Here is a 20,503-nt window from a genome sequence, read left to right on the forward strand (position 1 = left end):
AGCAGAGAACAATAGGGAGTGACAGATCAGTGCCCGTGCACGTATACAGTGAGAATATGTAAGTGAGTTGGGTGCCATGGCGAGAAGCAGGGTTAGAAAATCATTTTCTAACTGAATTTAGTATCGTTTTAAATAAATAATTTGTTTTAGTTACTTTAATGTTTTTAAAAGACAATATACATAAGGTGTACAATTTCTGATCTGTAACATAATCCTGATAAAAGTGGTTTAAAAATCAAAACAATCATACAAAAAAATAATTCCACCAATTCACAGGGGCAAACCAACCCTGCAAATTTCTCACCTCACCAATTCAATCAAATCTGCTCGAAAAGCGGCTGTCAGCAATTATTGATTGCATTAAATACCCTTTTTAAATAAGTTTATTTGCACGATTTCACATAGTAATAATTACTGAAATACTATCCATGTACGTACCCCTTCTCACAGCTGCGAGTTTACTAAATTTCCCCCGAAATCTGCTCGAACACGTTCGAAGCTTCCTACGGCTGCTCGAATTCCAAAAGCTTGGAGGTGAGAATTTTTAAAGCTTCTCTCCTTTCACTTTCACAACTTTCATCGACATTTTTGTCGACTTACGTGCCTTACAATTTGTTGTAATTGTAACGGACTTTTTTTTTCAAAACTGCGTTTATTTCATTAATTGCTCATTCCGTTCAGCATTGCGTAGTTGCATTCCAATGATGCTGTACTCGTCGTTATGATTTTTGCTGGATTTACGTGATCGCCAGCATGCGTATATTGCAGCTAGTAAAACTATAGCAACACCAGCAATGCACCCACCGATGGCAGCCTGGTGGCCAACGTGAAGCAGATGTAACAGCTGCCTGAGCTTCGCAGTTTTCGTTTCTCCTAGTCGATAGTAACGATCGAAGCGAAACAGCGGTACGCGAAGCTCTGGTACGTTTTGAAACATTGCAATATGCTCGTTCGGCCGAAGAACTGTGTGATACGTCATACCGATGTACGACTCAAGCACTGTTCCTGTCGTAGGTTCCAGGACGTAGTACAGTTGACGCTTGTCAGAATCTGGCTGTCCGGGGTAAGAGCCGGGCTCTGATTCGTATAACGGCAGGCCATTACATTCGTTCGAGTTAAGCATGCCGTACCTGCCCAACCGAATGGACGCTTCCGGACAACTGTCCATGCCATTTGCTTCCGTCATTTCGCCGTTGAACGGTCGAATTAAACTTGCTGTGTAGCGGTAACCCATTATGCCATCCACGAACTGGTCACTGTCGAACTCCAGCGTTAGCCTTCGGCATAAATCTGGTAGAACGATGGTGATCGCTTTATCGCGATCGATGCGGGATGGAAACAGCTCTCCAGTAAGATCGGCGAAACCATCGCAGGGTCGGAATGCTTTGCGCTCGCTACGTTCCATCGCCGAGCCCCAGGAGCGTACGATTCCGTACTTGGAACGATCCTGCATCCCAACATTCATGCTGTAGATCTCGCTCGGTCGTCTGCTGACGTTGTACGTACGGAAATATGCTAACCGTTCGTCCTGGCACGGCATTCCGAGATTCTTTCCGGTACAGAGCAGCTTCCGCATCAGCTCCAATATCGGTTCCCGCTGGCCGGTAAACAGTAACTGCCCAATCGGTCTAGTTACCGCAACGCTTTGGTGAGCACTGTGCAGCAAAAACGATAACTCCCGTTGCAGCGAGTAGTCCAAGTTGCGGGCGAGATGGGACACCAATAAGGCAACAAAGTTAACGCTGGTGATCTCCCCCGGTAGTGCGTCGGAGGAACTGCGACGGAAGAAGGTTCGCTTGCGATACGATAGCGTATCATTTCCTTGGTGAAACTTGACGTCTATAACTTCGGTGTATTCTGCAGAGTGGAAGGATAAGTGTAAAAATGCAAACATTGGCGTTAGTACGAGAGCTTGAAGATCGACAGGCGGTACAACACACCATCATACGCATATGGTCCTAGCTCCTGAAAGGAGGCCGTAGAAGCCTCCTGTGGAAGACTCAGGAAGGCCTGAGCGTTACTCCAGTTGTACACGTAAAACTGCCAGCTAGGGTGCATCGTGGGACGTCGCCATTCTTTGTAGAGTGCTGAGCCCGGCAGCAGTGATTTCTCCTTCGAGAAAGAGCGAAGCAAAACAGATAAGGAACAGATTTTTCAATTACAGGAAGTTAACTGGAAGAATTTAATGACACCATTACGCCACACGCAAATACACTTTGACCCGTGTGCGGATATTTGTTTTACACGGTAAACACCCGTGCACCCAGTATATTAGATGACGGTGTTAGTAAGACCGGAACCAAGAAAACACAAAAAAAACATTGAATACCGTATGCGGTTGACCCTAGGTGCTCGTTTGGTGTCAATATGGTTTTGCAAGATGCTGTGACAACCGGGCGCTATTACTGGTGCATACTAAATCAACCCCTGCTGTCGTCATTCCGATCTGGTTTGATGTGAAATTGCGCGGTAAACAAACGGCATATCCTCGGAAGGTGAAATAACTTAATGATTGTAGGTCACACCGTGTTGGATGATTCACATTGAGTCGAAAATGTTTTATCAAACCAATATCGATATCCGAATTACGAAAGAAAAACATAAAGTAAGTACGTTTCGAGGGTATATTCGTTACGGCTCTTCAGAAAATGCGTTCTAGATCAATAGATATACGAGTGCCTTCCCGCCATCGAGTGGCAGACGATTCAAGGCAAACAAACTTGTTGACCACGTTGGATGCTAACAGCTTTTACGAATAGAAGCTACACGTCTTGAGATACTGTTCTGACCACCTTAAGTCTTAAATGAATAGATTTGCATATCAATCATATGAACCAAGGCCGTACGTTATTGCTTCGATATGCATCTCATTGACGATGGAGATCCTTTCCGATGCGATTTACGTTGCTTTACGAGCTCCATTGTTTACGCTTTGTGTGCGAATTACACTTTGTATCTTTTGGAGACTTGTGTACAAGTTCCAGGGAAAAAAAACGTTAGAAAAATCCACCGGAAATGGATAGGGGTCACTTACCTCGGCTACGAGTATGTCAAAAATATCACGCCATGTCAGGAAAAATATTAATCCGGTTGCAGCGGTACCTAATCCCAAACCTACAATCAGATACCACCGGCAGCAGCCCATCGTCGTCCGAGAACACCGAGCCGGAACGGTTGAAACCCAGCAGCAGGATACTCTGCGTTACGTTTGAGGTTAGTTTGGTGTTTGATCGTTGCGGCAATGGAAGGATCGAGATCACCACCAGGTTGAGTGTTGGCTATCTAGCGTTCGCACCAGTTCCGATCGACGAGCGGTTCGGGGTGATGCTCGCTCATCGATATCACAAAGACGAATGAATCGCTGGCGAAGAGTGTCTCAAGCACCAGTCAAGCAACTTTCAAACTTACCTCCCGTAACGCGACGATGCACCTTAGATGCAAGGCTGAGTAACGTTTTTCATCCCCACCGTTAAACGCTTGAGCGTGATGTCTTGTAATGTGCATCGTGTTGCCGTTACCAGCACGTGCATCGAATGACGACAGTAACTCTACTATCTAGAGAAGTGTGTAAGAATGCTTTGCTCTCTTGTCGATCGACCTTTGCATTGCGGTATCATAATCCAAAATTAGGTCCTTCTAAGGTTCTCGTTCAATGCTTTTAAAACCGATCGCAATCGTTCGATCTTCAGCATCTAATGCCCGGAAGCGGTGTCAGACGGAAGGTGTTTTAGAGGCGTCAGCTATGGGCAGACCTTGATCTAGTGTTACGACGCTGCAAGTGTGTCAGTCGCTATCGATCTTTGTCATTCTCAGCGAGAGGGTCTTTCGGTGTCTATTGCTTCTCTATCTCTCCCTCTCTCCAACAGCGATCTAGAGTCACTGTGCAACCGCGTACAACAGGCATGCGCAATGTGGGGCTCGCGGCCCTCGAGGTGATTTTCTGCGGCCCGCGAATCCAATTCCAAGCCAAATAGCTCCATTATTTCAAATGTTATTAAGAACTAAAAATAAAAAAAAACCGGTTAACAAAACGCTCAAAAATAAGAAAAAATGTTTTTCAATTCTAACTCACTTTTCAAGAATCCAGCAATGCGTGTAGTCCGAAACAGACCGAATTACAGGAGCGTCTTACATTCATTATTACATCAATGTATCCTGCAATGTGGTCCGCCGAAAAGATTCTGCTTTTGAATGTGGTATGCCAACCAGTTTTTGATTTTGAAGCTCCAAAAGGTTGCTCATCCCTGGCGTACAAGATCCTGCAGACCTTGTCACCGTTCTCACCATCATGGGGCCCCTTACTACGCTCTTTAGTGGCTGCTGCGCTTACCGTTGCTGATATCGAGGTAAGCTTGTAGATTTTGTAATTAAGCATTCTCGTAATCCGGTGTCTATTTGATGATGGTTAAAGGGGATAGAAAGGGTGTATTTTTTCCCCATCCATTCTCCTTATCATGAAGTTGCGTTTTTGTTTGTTTGTTTATTTTCTTAGAGTATTTTGAAAATAATATGATCATCTAAAGGGGTTTTTAATGATGCTTCTAAGTAATCTGGTTTTCTTTCACCATCTCATCCGTGCCCGGATTGTTTGGTTCTGTTCGTAACAAAAGTGTTTCATTAAGAGTAACACACTATCAACGCAACCGAAGCGGAGGTCATAAAAACAAAAGCATAGTCAGATATTTCGTGCAACCAATCAACCGGCACGAAGTGTACCAGAATTCTATACGTTATCAAATCGGTTATAGAAACAGCTTCTCCTTCTTTATCAGTAAGGCATAAAAAACGCACACACTACACGCACGAGCAGATAATCAATTTAAGAACAGTATTTATTGGAAATCAGAAGTCCGTACTGCTGAACGTTATTTTTTATAGCAGTAAATTTATGCTCCATGGCGTTCATTTGATAGGATACTCTTTCTGGAAACTTGCCAAAAACTTAGGGCAGCAATTGGGAGAGGGATATTTCAGAGTGGAAGCATTGGTTTAGACCTTTTTCAATGCCAAATTACCGTAGAATGAGCTGCAACTAGAATATAAATTATCGTACATCTTCCCGGTTGAAGCATACGGTTGTCGACACGCGTAGTAAATAGATAATGATAATACAGCTTTATAAAGATTTCGACAATAGTTTCAACCGCTATTTAATCGTTATTGATATTGACTGTTTCTTCTGCACTGGGGTTCGGGTTTACCTTCCTATCCTTTCTTGTAACGCTTCGAAGCGAGCACTAGCGTGCGTCGCAAAATATAATACTTGCGTTAGACATGTGTAAATAGTTGAGTAATATATTAAAATCGATAGAATCGATTAAATAAGAATGAAACGAGATTCTACACCCACAACGAAAACTAAAACAAATATATATATATAAAAAAAACACAGGAAACGTCTATCAGAGAGCCCTCGATACAATAAAATGAACTGAACCTTATCTATTAGAAACTCATTGCCTTGTCAGTGCCTTGGTTTTTGTGTGTGTTTTGGCACGCATTATAGTAAGCAGGCATTTTTCGACCCATTATAGGTATGGAGGTGCTGTTCGGACTTTTGTCCGAGCTAAGCGTTTGTTTTATATTCACCTCTCTTTCTCTCGCTCTCTCTTCTTCTCTCGATCTATAGCCACACGTGAACAGGCTAGACTTTGTTCTATAATGAGTATTTACATAGTGGTATAGACTTCACACTAAAAGTACAATTAACAGATCTGTACGATAGCTAGATCTGGCATGTTTGCTTCTGGACAGCTAATGTCAGTGCGATTCAGGGTTCAATAAAATATGAATTCTTCAACTAGACTTGCTAGATAGACGGCAGACGGGCACCTAGCAAGCGATTAGTTATTTAACTGACTTAAAAAACGAATCCTAAATTCATGATGGTGTCTGATTAGGCAAGCACCGGAAGTTACCCTAACATTGTCACACTATCACGGGTCACGGCACTGAAGCATTCGTACTGTTTCGGTTGAGATATGAAGCTTCTGCACTCTACTACTTACCTTCTTTGTATCTGTCTGTCTGTTTCTCTGTCCCGATCAATCTAACCCATATCTTAACTCATATGACTGTTTACTAAGCTATCTAAAAACCAGTCGTCAGTTCCCTGCTGTACACCGAACTATTATCTATCTCGCAGCCAGGGTTTCCCATCTTACACGAACTCAACCAACTCAACTTTTCACGTGTTGTTCCTCGCGCTCTATAATACTACTGCTGGTAGCAGCAACCGGTGAGTGTGTATCCATCTGCTGGCAGTCTCGACTGACGCTTCCGTTTGTACTGTCCGGCAGCAGCACTGAGAGATTCGGTATCAGCACCTGCAGGTTAGGTAGGCCACCGTGGTTACTGTGGCGGGGCAGACTGCTGCTGCCTGCTTCGACGAACTGTGCACGGTTGTCGGTGATCGGTATTTCGTAACCATTGTCGGTGGGCATCGCCGGTATCGGGCTGGCTCGGTCCGGCGGCACACCGAAGCCATCCGGTTGGTCCTGGTCGCCACTATTTTCGTACACCAGCTCCAAGTACTTTGGGGTGTTTGGTCCGGGACAACCAGTAGCACCGCTGCTACCACTGCTTGATGTTGGTGGTGTGGCGATCATTCCAACGTCGCTTCCACCATAGCGCAGTGAACCTATAAACATAGCGTGTGGATGTGTGTTACTTGCTCGGTTGTCAGGAATTAACTTAAAGAAACGTAACTACGAAACGTAGTAACTTATACCGAATCTTAATGCATGGTTTGTGTTTAAAAAGCGTCTGAACTTAAATCGTGTAAAAGCTTTGGGAAGAGATAAGACCTGCTACTTCAAATTGTAAAGTAATGAAAGTTTTTGTAATCTATATAGATAGTAAATGAAGCTTCTCATTTTCCGAGTCAATTTGAAAGCCATGCAGAAGATATGTTTGATGCGTCTAACGATGAATAATGAGCACAATCAGGCATGATAAAGCGCGTTCTTAATGACATTTTGATCAGATGATGCTGGATGGTTTGGTGTCAATGAAGGCATTATGAAGGTATAGGCGTGAGGTGCAACGCTATCGCTATCTACCTGACAGTGGTGACACCTGGCCACTTTCGCACACCAGGTAAGCCGGATTCGATACGGCCTCTGCAACGAGATGGATGAGTTTGCTTGATTGGCGTGCAGTGCTTAAAAGTGTGCGTGTGTTTTTTGTTTGGTGACAAGATTGTGCAACAGTTCTTCCTTACCTTGCTGCAGTTTCGCCGGAAACGGTGCAATGATCTGCGTATCCTCGCTGGTATTTTCGCGCAGTGTTCTCAACACCTCCAGACAGTACCGGAACGTGGGTCGCTCATCCGGTGAGAATCTCCAGCAGTACTGCATCAGCTCGTACCTAGCAAAAAGTAAACCGAATGCAAGCATTGTCAAAATTGTTCAAATTTGAAAGTCTGCCCAAAATTATGTTTCTTACATCTCGTTCGGGCACACCTTCGGTCGGTCAAGATGGCCACCCTCGCGTACATGGTTAAGGACCTCAACGTTGTTCTTCGCCTGATACGGTTGCTCACCGAGCGTCATAATTTCCCACAGCAGTACCCCGAACGCCCAGATATCAGACTGCGAGGTAAATACACCGTCCACCAGACTTTCCGGTGACATCCACCGTACCGGCAGCAAACCTTCGCCTTCCTTCCGGTAATAGTCGTTCTTGTAGATGTCCCGCGCCAGCCCAAAGTCACCGATCTTTACCACGCGATCGCGCGGATCCGTTGACGACACCAGACAGTTACGGCATGCCAGATCGCGGTGTACGAAATGCATCTCCTCCAGATACCGACAACCGGACGCCACGTCCTGGCACATCGAGATCAGATCGAGCATCGTCAGACGTGCCGCCTGGCCTGGAAGCGAGCGACTGCGACGTAGATAGCTCAACAGATCACCACCCTGCATCAGCTCCATAATGATGAGCAGGGCATCCGCCTCAAGACACACACCGAGCAGACGCGTAATGTGTTTGTGTTTAAAGTTACTCATTAGCTGTGCCTCCTGTAGGAACTCTTGTTTCTCGTGTAGTTTTGCTCCTTTTTTGAGAGTCTGCGATGTATATAGGCGTACGCGGGTGAAAGAGACGACGGTAAAAGATTAAAATATCTGCATCTAATACATTCGATCAGGGATTGTCCAATTTACCTTTATTGCCACCCGTGTTTCGGCTTCACCATCAACGCCTTTCACAACACCTTCGTATACTTCACCGAATGCTCCACTACCCAGCAACGATGAACTTGCCATAAAGATCTGTAAAAAAAAGAAGAGACATGCTTGTACATACGCGAACCCCAATGTATCGGAGATCTGGTAGTGGTTCTCTTAGTACCTGGTCGAGACGTATGCGGGGCAATAGCGCTATTTCCGAATCAGTCATAGAACCCGTGCTGTACAGGATGTTGGTAGTTTGTATAAAGTTACCACGACGTGGAAGCTCTCGCAAGTTTGCGAGCTCAACATCAGAAAGTCTTGCATTAGCCGAGTCCATTTTCTTCATTTTTCTCGTTGCCTTTAACACTGTACGCACAGTAATGAAAAAAGTAAAATGTTAACGCATTAAACTTTGGACCATCAATGATGTAAGTATACTCACTTAATACCACCATCACTGAGACGAACATAATAATCGTGGTGATAGTAAAGACAAAGGTTCCAATGTAGACAATAGTACGCTGCACATGTAGTTGCGCTCCAGTAGGTCGACTTTCGTCACTGTAGGGGCCCCAACCGTACGAGTTGCGTGCCCGTACCCGAAACAGATTGCTCTGAATGGCGTGCCGTTCTGGAATAATCCAGTACACATCCGTACCGTTGTACACCTGGCTCCAGTGTTCGTCATATGTTTCGACCTCGGTAACTGAACCAGTATCGTTGCTTCCGTTCGTACCAACCACCAGTGCATTCTCTTCCTCCGGTGGCATCACTAAACGAGCGGCTCGTTTCGACTGAGTTACTAGTGCTTCCAGGGCGTACTCCTCAATGATGGCACCATTATCTTTTGCCGGTTCCCAGCTCACTTTGTAAACATCCTGCCGAAGTTTTGTCACAGTCGGCCGACCTGGAGCGGCCGGTTTATCTGCCATCGTTTCAAAGAGTATTTCACGATCGCTTGGCCACAGGTACGGTTCCTCCCGGTACGGGTAGTACAGCAGAATGGTAAATTGATATTTTGTCTTCGGTAGCAATTCATTTAGCTCGTAATGGTAGTTGTACCAAACCGTTGGCGACATCGAATCGTACATCGTCGTCCAGCTGTTTTGTCCAGCGATGGAGTACTGTATCCGGTACCTGTAAACATAGTCCACAATATGTTAGTAACTACTCACGAATATACAGGGTGCTACATACTTCCGACAGTTCGCGGGAGGGATCCACCGCAGCCGTATACCAGTCGAGTTGAGTGATAGTAGCTGTATATCACTCGGCTCTGGGAACGTTTGGATCTGGAACTTTTCACTATCGCTGTACGCATGAAAATTGGAGTACGCTCGCACCCAAATAATGTACGTCTGGTTTGGCTGCAACCGAACAATGGCCGCCGTCATGAATGTGTCGTCCATTTTGAAATCTGTCGAAAAAGACATGAAGTTTCGTTAGCGCATATCAGGGTAAGGTATTGCTGAAATGTGTGCTCCAGAACCAACCTGTGACAAGCTGCTGCTGCCGGTTTTTGTGCTCGTCCGTTTCCGCACGCCAAATTTCGTACCATACATGGTGACTGTTCTTTTGGCGCGACGGTGTCCAGCTTACAATCGCCTCGGTAGGGCTGATCGGCAATGCAGTGATGTCTTCAGGGCGAGATGGAGGTCCCACTGCCGTGCGGAAAACGACCGGCATGTGCTGCTTAGGCATTTCGGTCGTCTCCCCACCGGCTAGCAACCGTTCGGTGACGGCACGACTCGCTGCGAGGTAGTGGTTGGTGAGCGTTATACCAAACCGGTAGCTAGTGAACGGCCGAAGGTTTCCAATCGTGCGGCTCATCTCGTACGAGTAGTCCACGTACAGGTCGGCGGTTGGTTCATTCTCCAGCTGATACATGATGCGATACCGTACTGCCGGTGGCCGTCGGTCACAGTCGGCGTGTCGTTCCGGTTCCGGTAGACGCAGCGTGATGGAATTCTCGGTGTTATTATACTGCTCAGGTAGATACTGGATGTGCTGGACGACGGGAACGAGACAGCGCTCGGGCGGATAGCGTTGCTTTTGCTGCAGTGGCAGCAATGCAACGGCTCCTGGTATCGCGAACGGTTCCATACCCGTGGTGGGTGAATCGTCGCGTGTTCGCACATTCACCGTGCTGTTCGTACCGATCCAGTACAGATAGTCCTCGTCTTGCACTGTTCCGCGATGTCCATCGTCATCCATTTCGATGCCATACTCGTCACAGAACATTTGCATCCGTTCGTCTACGGGCTCTGCTGCACAGTTGAATGAGATCGGTTCACGATCCGGTTCATCAAGGGAGATAACGTAACCGGCACGGGCCGTTCGTGACATGGCGAGCAGCTCGGCAACGTCCGGCAAGTACTGCAGTAGTTCGATCGAGGTAGGTTCGGCTGGTAGGCTGAACATCCGGTGTACCGGTTCCGAGCCACCACTCTCGAATCGGTTCAGATCGTACGCATGCAGCGTACTCCCATTGCCGGAAGGTGTTTGGGCACGCACGTAGACGGTACGCGAGACCCAGTCCACTGTGAGTGCGGTAGCGCGCGATGGTACCTGTGCCAGCTTACGCTTACCATCCGCATCGTCGTGCATGAAAAGCTCACCGTTAACGTTCACCCAGAACAGCTTCCGTTCGTAGCGTAGCTCAGTGAGAAGCATGGCTGGTACGGCAGTGGCTACTATAGTGATATTCTTACGCATATCAAGGTCCAGCAGCAGTATCTGATCATGGGTTGCAACGTACACCAACGGCAATGGCCGACCGTCCCTCAAACTAATCGATCGTATTTCGCTCGGATCACCGTTGTGGTCGACATTGCACATCCGCACCTGCAGGTAGTAGGTCATGTTCGGCTGTACCGCTTCGGGTATGAGCAGCTCCGTATGTCCGTTGTGCACTTCCACACCGTCCATCAACACCCTCCGTTTCGTTTCATCGTAGCTAGACCAACAATCGACCCGGTACGCTACAACCGGTCCATTCGGTTCGGTTGGTGGTGACCAGCGGAAAACAATACCGGTGCTGAGTTCGTGTGTGCCTGGCAAGTAATGATGCTGAATGTAGGCGCGCGGTGCAACCGGTACCGAGGGTTTCCCAGCCGGTGTGTGACGCCGCACGCTAGAGAAACTCGACGATCGCCAATAGGTGAAGGCGTGCAGCGTTATATCGATCGGTGTGTACGGTGCGATCGGTCCATGCTCGACACTGGCTACATCATTATCGTCACCATCATCACTGCCAGTGCCACCGTACACGAAGTACGGGACGGTTAGTTCCTGCACAATATCCCGCGCGTCCGGCAGCTTTAGTGTGAGTTTGTAAAACACGGTACTGTAGTTGACGTTTTCGACCGGTGTCCAGCTAACGTTAAACCGTCGCCAATCACCGGTAACGCGTATCGTACTAGCATTCACACTAGCGGGCAACACGTTGATGGTGGGCGTTTTCGGCGCAGGATCAATAAGCGCTAGTGCGCGCGTACCATTCAGATGATGATTGCGAATGTAGGCCAAATTTTCACCTTTAACATCACCGATCACAACCTGGCTTTCCTTTAGCCAAAGCAACCGATCGCTAAAGTGTAGCAGCGGTCCTTGCGGCGTCTGGTCGGTGAGTGGTAGCGACGGTAGCGTACCAGTCCCAGCACCACCTGCAATGGCGGATGGTGAGCCAGCGAGCGGTGCCCAGTAAAGATGGGAATGCGAGTAACTACGCACTATCCAGAACAATAGCTGCCCATCGTGATCAAGTGTCATGCCGATGATCTGCTTGCCGGTGAACAGCTTCTCGTTGAAGTACTGCACGCGGCTTTTGCCGTTCAGCCGGAACGCCTCAAGTATCAGCCCGGACGAGCAGTAGATGAAGCCACGGTACGCATCAAACCGTATCTCACGCACGTTCATCACACTGTGTATTGGTTCAGGTTGCTCACCGAGCAGCCCCGACCGCACGATCAGCTGTTGGGCCGGATTGGAGTAGTACAGTCGCTCACCGATCCAATCGATCGCCACACACTCCACCGATTCGAGATCTCGTAGCTTCGTCCACTCGCCACCGGGAGCGCTCGGTTCCCGGTACATCCGCAGCGTGGAGTTGCTCACGACGTAAAGTGTGCGCGCGTGCCAGGCCAGGCTTGTTACGGCAGCACCGTCCAGCTCGGTCGAGCGTGGTATAAGCGTCGACACATGCTCACCGATCACATCACTGCGCACTATACCGTCCGTGCTGGCCCACACGAGATGGTGCTGACTTTCCGGGCGCAGCGTACGCACGCGGAACTCCCGACTCCACGGTCCACGACCTGCGGTCGTAAAGGCGGCTGCCCGCACCGTGTACACCCGGTTCGGTAGCAATCGGCCGGCAATGTCACATGCGTAGCTGGTACCATTAACCGTAGCGACATGCAGCACACTAGCGAGCTGCTCGTCACTCACCTCCACCAGGTAGCTCCAGGATTGCCAGGCACCGCGTCCCTTCACACCGAGCAGATAAGGTACGTCCCAGGACACCTTCAGCTTGTCCGGTGAGGCGAGTGCTTGCAGGTTACGCGGCGGGTTCACCGGTACCGGGATCGGTTGTTCAGCTGTCATATTAACGCTAATGCTAAAGTACGTATTGTTGGCCGCTATCGGGAACGCGTTATGGTAGTAGCTATTGTGCACCCGGTGATAGTCCTCCGCAAACACCTCCGTACCGTTCGTCCAGTAAAACAGCCCATTCGCGCGTGCTAACGATTTGACGCGCTCGAACCGTGGCTGCTGCGTGTTGTTGCGAATGTCCTCCTGCTTGCTACCATCGAACGAAACCGCCAGTACCGTATTATTACCTTGATCCGCTAACAGCACCCGAAAGTTAGCATGATCGAGCGTAAACGCACCCAGATTCCGTCCGCTCACCATCTGCACCGGTCGGATTTCATGGCGCACACCGTTCGAAATGTCGCCCAAATCAAGCCGAAAGAGTCCCGTATCTGATCCGGTACCACCGACCACCCAGAACAGGTAACCATTGTACGGATCGACCGCAAAATGGTCCGGCCGTCGTTGAAGACCCGCGATCGCAACCGTCAGATGGCCGCCGGTGAAATCGCAGTACGCAATCTGCCACAACTTCGTTGGACGCGCCTGTCCCAGTACGTACAGATGCTCGTTCAACCAATCGACGGATAGCAGCGTCGGCCGGAAGTTATTGGCGGCGCTCGGTACCAAGATGGCGACCCGTGCCTTCTCGGCACCGGGCCGCGATGGGGCACGATAGATGTAACCGGCATCGTCCGACACGAACAGTAGCCCCCGCCGAATGTGTGTTGCTGTACCACGAATTTTGTGTTCGATGCTAGCGTACACGCTTGTCGGCGGGTCGGAGAACAGCGTCAGTGAACTTTGCGCCAGGATGGAACGTTCCGCACCGAGAATAAGCGTTGGCAGTAGTGCTTCCTCGTGACCGGTAGCTTTCGGCGGCGTGGCCACGAGTGTTACCGAGGCGGGACCTTCACCAGCCGGATTGCTCATCGCTACCGAAACCGAATAATTACGCTCGGGTTCCAGCTTCTCGAACATGTAATGGCGGGACGTGTTTGATTCCGGGATTTCCTGAGAAATTACATCCACATTAGACGGAGAGATAGATAGAGAATTAGTTAACAGGACATCATAGTAAAGTGTGACGAGCATCTCTAGACATGCTACTAGGAGATTTTCATCACAGCTATCAGAAGCTTAAACACACAAAGAAACACACAGCAAGTTGTATTAGTAAGACACTGTGAACTGGTTAGATGTATAAATGTGCTCATTGTTGAAAGATAAAGATAAGAGTACGAGAGATAAAACAGTAGTACGGAAGCAAAGAAGATGTACACTCGGCAAGCAAGGTGCAAAATGGCCGTGCAAGAAACGTCTGAAAAAAAAGCCAACACCTCGCAAAACATCAAACTCAGGCTGTTAGCTAAAAGAACGACATGAAACAGCAGCCTAAGTAACACCGGCCCTTCATTGCAGCAAGGGAATGGGTGAGTGTAGCAAAAAAACCAAACAAGAAAGGGAAAAAATAAAGAGAAAACAGATGAAGGAAGAGACGGTTAGAACCTTGAGGGCACTGTAGCCGATCGGGTGGAGATCTTTAATTTGCAGCACGTATGACAGTACGGGACCGTTCGGGAATGGACCTGGCTCCCAGGAGATGGAAATGCGCGAGTGATCTACCGCCACTGCACGCACGATCGTGGGCTCCGACGTAGGTACACCGGACGGTAGCGTGCTGATGATGACACTCTGCTCGGATGTCAGGACCTGGTCGTGGTGGGGCGAGAGTAGCAGCGCTACCCGAAACTGTGAAGAATAACAAAAGGACAATGTTGTATGCAGTTCTGGAACTTTTGGTCAGTATATCCCTTACCCGATACTTGGTGTATGGTTGCAGGTTGTCAACGCGCACGGTCGAACTGTCACCCATGCTCTGGTTCCGGTAGTACTTCCAGTCACCGGCTACCTCCTCGTAACGCCACTGGACAAGATAGCTGCGCGGACCACGGTTACGGTGGCGTGCCAACCGTACCAGACGCTCTGGGATTTCCCATTCCAGTGCGAGTGCCGTCGCGGTAAGACTGTCGGCGACAAGGGCCGGCGCATGCGGTGTACCGATCTCCGCCTTAAGCCACCGAAAGTACCGGCTCAGCCCATCATTACATCCCGCAATGCAGGACCATTCCCGGGCTTCCAACAGCTCCTGATCGCTGACGTTCTGTGTGTGCGTATATGGATCGAAGATCCGTTTAGTTTGTGTGTTGTAAATGCTTAGTGTCTTACCAGGTATACTTACACACGCATGCTGACAGCTGGACTCTAGTGCAAGCTCCCACTGCCGGCATCCAATCGTACACTAGAAGACGAAGAAACGGGAAATATCGAAAGCGTCAAACAGTGAACCGGCGCAACCGGCCACAAACACATCCCGGGCAAAACGTTAATAGATTTAATGGTCCCGCCACTAGCCGCCATCTTGCCGGTTTTGCCGTACGTCTCGTCCACCCGTGCACGCCCGTAAGCTTAATTCAAGCCGGAAAGCGCGGGCGGACTAGCCGATGTGGATGTGTCCACGATCACGGAGTTTTGTGGGGTTTTGAATTTGTCCAGCATTTTGATTTGATACAAAACCCGGGATCACGGGACGGGGAAGGGTGATAACAGGCGAAAGAGATTGGAAGGCCGCGTCTGTATGAAGATGCATGATCCCCGTTCAGGGTTATGCAGGGGCCTAGCTAGAGATGAGCAAAGTCGCATCTTCTTCGTACGCTCTCTTTTGCTAGATATCAGAGATTTGTGCAGTGTTTTAGGGGGGGGGTGGGAGAGTTGCCGGCATAAGTGGTAGTGAGATTTACGTACGTTGGGGCTTGGGAAGATCTTTCACTTCTTGATTAATTTTCATGGTTCCTAATCTAGATCGCCGAAACTTCGTCCAAATTTCAAGGTTCAGCTCTCAACGGAATCCCACATGAGCGGGTAAATCGCACAGACAAAATCGTCCTGTCTCAGCCGTGCCCGTTTGGGAGAAGTGTTCTCCTTCTCCACCAGAAGATTTCAGCAGTTTGATAATGTCCCCCAACCATTGGAGTAACACTGGTACAGCTCATCGGCTGTACCAGTGATCTCCCAGTCGCGTTCGGTAGGGAAGAAAAAGAACCGATCTAAAGCATTCAACGTCCGGACGCTTCACTTCGGTGGAGGGCGATCTTTGACCCGGACGAACCAATACGTTAGACGAGATTTTCAGCTTTCTTTACCCAGGCTGCTGCCGGATGGTGGCCAGCTTTGGCACCGTCCTGGCAGCGTCCGGTGTTGATGTTTTTTAACGCCCTCTGCTCCCTTCCACCCCAGGACCCCTTTCCGTTCCTATGTCTTACAACTCCCCCTCTTCTTCACCCTTCGTCCTTCCCTCATCTCCTCATCTTCGTTCCATCAACAAGCTACTATCAACTGTTATGGTACATGCGTGCGTAATGCTGGTTCTTTAATGTTCGCTCATAAAGCACGCCGTTAATAAAGGCAATAATTGTAAAACATTAAAACATTCTGTCTCCCCCACCCCTCCGCCCCTCCTCACTCCCCATCTCAACGATTCGGGTGATTACGCGGCTTGGTTCGGAAGGTCGCGGGATTGAACGTTCCGTGTCGAGTGCTGTATTTAAACAGAAACAAAACCAAAATACACCAAATGGTAGCACAATTCCGCAACTGACACCGGAGCGGTGCAAAAAAGGCCCAAGCACAACTCTACAACAAGCTGCAAACGCATTCGCGAACGCATAATGTGCGCGAAAATGTTCCATACATGCACAGCACAATCGCAGGAAGTGCATCGTTAGCGGGCATGGGAGTAGAATATGCGCGCACGACCATAAAATGCCCATCCAGTGGAGTTGTTCCTATGTATAGCTGTTGTTTTTTTGTTTGTCGCTTCTCCACGTTTTTGTTGTTTGTCATAATTTGGCTTCAATTGATTTGTATGTGTGCCCGATTGGCCGAGTACCGGGCGAGAAACGTCTGAAAGCCAAACAAAAACAAACCCATCTCTCCTGTGTCGGGTGGGGTGCTTAAGATGCTGCCGTAATCTCTTGTCTGCTTCTCCCCCGGCCACCGATATGGGCGCTAATCGGACGATACGGTGGGGACGTACGCAATACGTCGGCGGACGAAAAACCGCGATAGCCATAGGTTCGCAGTCAAGGTCTCAATCGATCATCGTGGTGCATTTTCCGTGGTACCGCGTCAGGGTTTCGTTTCTGTGTGTGATGCTGTTGGCAGCCGGGTACCACGTGGGAACCAAACCGTTTCTTCCCCTAGTTAGTTGACGGCGAATGGAATCGATATTCCTCTAATCGGGCCACATGTTTCCGCGCGTACTGCAGGGTTTTCTAGGGAGTTCTAACTAAATCCCTGGGACCCCTGGGGGAGTATATCATAATCGGCGCCGGTTCCACAAGACAGGAACAGGTATGAAATCCCATCCCAAATCCCACGACTATCCCACGGCTACTTGGTAAATATAAGTCTAGTAAGCCAGAAATAGCCGGCATGTCCTCAGTCCCTCTTGAGGTTGGAATTTCAGGTTGTTTGAGGTTGAGGATGTAACATTGCAAATAGTATCAAATTAAAAAAAACCTTGTAGACGAGAAAAAGTCTTTACCCTAGTAAACATCTTCAAGTGCAAACCAGAAGATTAGGAGATGCAAATTGGAATTCTGGAATCTACATTCAGAAGAATACGCAAAACCACAAAATAACACTTAAAACAGCAGAACGGCACGTGCCGATTTCAGATTTCATTCATCTCGCAATGGTCGAACGCCACAAGGTCGTTGTGTAACGTATATTGCTCATTAGGCATGATCGATACACGGGCACACATCAATCGGCCTTGAAATCACCTGTAACCGGATGCTGTAGTGAATGAACGAGTAAGAATGCTAAAAAAAAATCTGTACGCCGACTAAGAGTATCATAAAACAAAACACGTCACCCAGGTGGTATCTGCTGTTCTCATTCGCAAGTGTTACTACATTAGCTTTGTTTTCCATGAAGGAATAATATCAAAAATATTGGAAGTAATCAAGACATGATAACGACTTGGCAGTGTACTTCAAGAATTAATTTTTGATGAAGATGAATTTTTTATAGTATTTGTTTGGACATCGAAGACATCGATATCGACACATTTAGTTGACATCGACGAACCCTGCAACTTAGAATTTTTAGTCGATTCTTGCTGATGCACACGCAAGTATAGATGACGGACAAGTTCGGACGGAGTCAAAGGGTAAACTATAGCGAAACATTTGTCACGTATTCGGCAGGGGGGTGGCATCTCCCAGGCTCATCTCTCTGGATGTATGCGGTGGGAACCGGAACACTTAGCCGCGTACAGATAGAATGGTATAGATCAAGATATGGGGGAAGTATCGCTGCCGGTCGATCAACAACACGTCAACTGCGTCGAGTGAGGTGATGTGTCTTGAAAATAGCAAAAATGAGTGTGCTTTTATTACCTATATTAGCCTATGACGCTAGTATTCTTGGAAGGGAACAACTTGTTGGGAGCACTTGTTCGGCTTTGAAGCATAATAAATATAATATAAAATTATCACGTGTGGTAATATTTTACATCCAAAAATTCCACTACATATCAATCCATGATCCGCAGGTATGTTTGAAATTTTGTTCAACATATTTGCTCCAAACATGGCGATTTTATGTCATGGCTTTAGCTGACCGAAAAAATTCCATCCCCAGAACAGGCATTTGCGCACCCTCCGCTCTTACAGCCTGCTGGAGCTATTTGGGTAACGTACGTCGCGATCGTTTGATTCTACCCTAGCGTTGAAGTACGTAGAACCTGCTGCCTAGTTTGTGCCTCATCTGTCCGGCACGTGGTTTGCGGACGATTGCGAAGGGCTAGCCGATCCAAAAAAAAAAAAACAAGAACACACATACTACACTCCCTGCTCCCTAAGCGTGCCGTATTGCTAGTTTTGCGGTGACATATTCCAACAATTACATCACAATGCTGACGTGGTGGGAACCCTTCGGTTTGTACGCCTCAAAATATGTTCTAACACATAAGGCTGAAATTTGAAATTTGGACCAAACGGGTGAAAAAACTAGTACCAGATGGATTTCGGGGTTAATAGTGCACAGTTGGGCACGCGGGATGAAATATTTGGATAAGATTATTCATCTCTTATTTCGTACCATTAAGTGAATAATGTTTTATAAGTTTTCATTTGGATAATTATTTGAGTTTTTTGGTCTAAAAAAGAAATAATGAAAATTGGCATTTTGGACTTTTATCTCAGCATGGGATCATTGTGCGATGGAATCAGCATTTGTGCTGGTTTTGGGGTAATCGATTTTTTTTTCTCTCTCTCCAAAAGCGTGAAGCTAATTAGCCGACAAAGGCTATTAACTTTACTGTTTTGTGCAAAATATTTTAATATTGTGTAGTGAAAAGACCTCTACTGCCATAACGTTATCACTGACCTTATTGGATTCAGTTACAGATGAGTGTTCACAAGCACTAGGCTTTGTAAAACGGGCTGAGGAAGGATTGGAAACAATCCGAGAACAAAAACCAAGGCACGAAACAGGCTACCAGTTGATGTCATGCTGCCGTAAATGAAAACCCCGGTAGGATATGCATGAACAAAGTAAACAAAGACAAAACTTAAAATCCAGCATTCGTATGAAAGTACGGCAAAGGATCATTCGTAATATAATAGCCACTCAGAAAAAAAAACAAAACAAAATAAAAATGCTGCAAACACTCGCAAACGACCAAACACGGGCGACCAGCTTCGGTCGGCCGGAGGCGATGATAATTGAGCGTAATTAAAAAGCCATCAAAGATTACGAGTGGCATAAACAATACACACGCGTGTGCATCTCATCCGATGCAGTTTCGGTAGCATGATGCAGGAAAGTGAATCGCTTTTCCGCAACGCGGTCAAGCCAAACGCCAAACGCCAGCAAATAGACGTGCCAGCCGGCGGTGGTAAAGTGCACTTGGGCAATTCGGTAAGCCACAGCTGCCTGCAACACGATGTGTCTATGTTTTTTTTTGGTGGTGTACCGAGATTTGCTGCTTATAATACGTTTTTTTTTTATATCGTCTGGTTGCTGACGATGGAAGGATGTTTCAAGAATTCTTCCCCAATTTAATCACCAACAATAAATCTAAATATTTGTCCGCGTGAAATCGCCCAGGAATTCTTGCCCAACGCGTGTGGGATTAGTGTCGTAAACGTCTGTTTTAAAACGTGACTATTTTGATGGGTATAAACTGTGGGTATTACATTACAAAAAACATCCTCATACCTATGTCTGTACAGCAGCCTTTTGGTGCATTGGTGCATTTATTCTTCCTAGCTCAAGATACACGAGGGCAGTACGGACTTCGAACGACGAAAATCCGTTCGCCGCCGGTGTCAGTCAGTGTTCACTAGACACTCATTTTTAAAATAACGTTCAATTGAGTTACCGTACATTGCGCGCCCGATGAATGAACTGGGTCTGGCGGATTCGAACGTTCCCGTTTGTATGGAGAGAAATCCGCGAGGTTTTGAGCTGCGGATTTTAAACGAATGTGTTTGGCAATGGATTTTTTTCAACAAATTTAGCAGTTTTAATTTTCAATGAACGCGAATAAGCACTTTCAAAAAGTAAAATGTAAGTTTAATTGAATTTATTTGTGTTTTTTGTTGCATTGAGTAAATTAACATGAAGGCCAAATACATCAGTAACGGCAGAAAATTTGAAAT

At 47.4% G+C, this 20,503-nt stretch overlaps 2 protein-coding genes across 5 annotated transcripts in view; both read right to left on the bottom strand.

Annotated features, from left to right (window-relative positions):
- Positions 1-370: 370 nt before the first annotated feature.
- Positions 371-4,100, bottom strand: LOC125763829 (protein peste-like). The gene is made up of 3 exons (XM_049427395.1): positions 3,035-4,100; positions 1,941-2,112; positions 371-1,857 (listed from the first exon to the last, which is right to left on the bottom strand). The coding sequence occupies exons 1-3, from the start codon at positions 3,143-3,145 to the stop codon at positions 653-655; spliced, it is 1,488 nt and encodes a 495-aa protein (XP_049283352.1). The 5' UTR covers positions 3,146-4,100; the 3' UTR covers positions 371-652.
- A 711-nt stretch (positions 4,101-4,811) lies between these two features.
- LOC125771666 (protein sevenless) overlaps positions 4,812-20,503 on the bottom strand; it is a 31,464-nt gene continuing 15,772 nt past the window's right edge. Inside the window, exons 3-14 of one of the 4 annotated variants that reach the window (XM_049442530.1) lie at positions 15,013-15,072; positions 14,590-14,934; positions 14,280-14,522; positions 9,671-13,784; positions 9,375-9,594; positions 8,620-9,314; positions 8,356-8,543; positions 8,169-8,276; positions 7,447-8,072; positions 7,223-7,368; positions 7,062-7,121; positions 4,812-6,640 (exon numbers count right to left, since the gene is read on the bottom strand). In XM_049442530.1, coding sequence (XP_049298487.1) covers positions 6,180-6,640; positions 7,062-7,121; positions 7,223-7,368; positions 7,447-8,072; positions 8,169-8,276; positions 8,356-8,543; positions 8,620-9,314; positions 9,375-9,594; positions 9,671-13,784; positions 14,280-14,522; positions 14,590-14,934; positions 15,013-15,072 — 7,266 coding nt within the window. In that variant the 3' untranslated portion in view covers positions 4,812-6,179. Of the gene's footprint in view, positions 6,641-7,061; positions 7,122-7,222; positions 7,369-7,446; positions 8,073-8,168; positions 8,277-8,355; positions 8,544-8,619; positions 9,315-9,374; positions 9,595-9,670; positions 13,785-14,279; positions 14,523-14,589; positions 15,073-20,503 lie in introns of all 4 variants that reach the window. The other 3 variants (XM_049442509.1, XM_049442520.1, XM_049442540.1) reach the window with 3 other exon arrangements.

The sequence above is a fragment of the Anopheles funestus genome, chromosome X (assembly GCF_943734845.2).
Source record: "Anopheles funestus chromosome X, idAnoFuneDA-416_04, whole genome shotgun sequence".
NCBI lineage: Eukaryota > Metazoa > Arthropoda > Insecta > Diptera > Culicidae > Anopheles > Anopheles funestus.

Coding starts and splice junctions, on each gene's coding strand:
- LOC125763829 (XM_049427395.1), bottom strand. CDS start 3,145: ATGGGCTGCTGCCGGTGGTATCTGATTGTAGGTTTGGGATTAGGTACC. Junction 2,113..3,034: donor TTGACATACTCGTAGCCGAG/GTAAGTGACCCC, acceptor TCTTTCTCGAAG/GAGAAATCACTGCTGCCGGG. Junction 1,858..1,940: donor AGGACCATATGCGTATGATG/GTGTGTTGTACC, acceptor TCCACTCTGCAG/AATACACCGAAGTTATAGAC.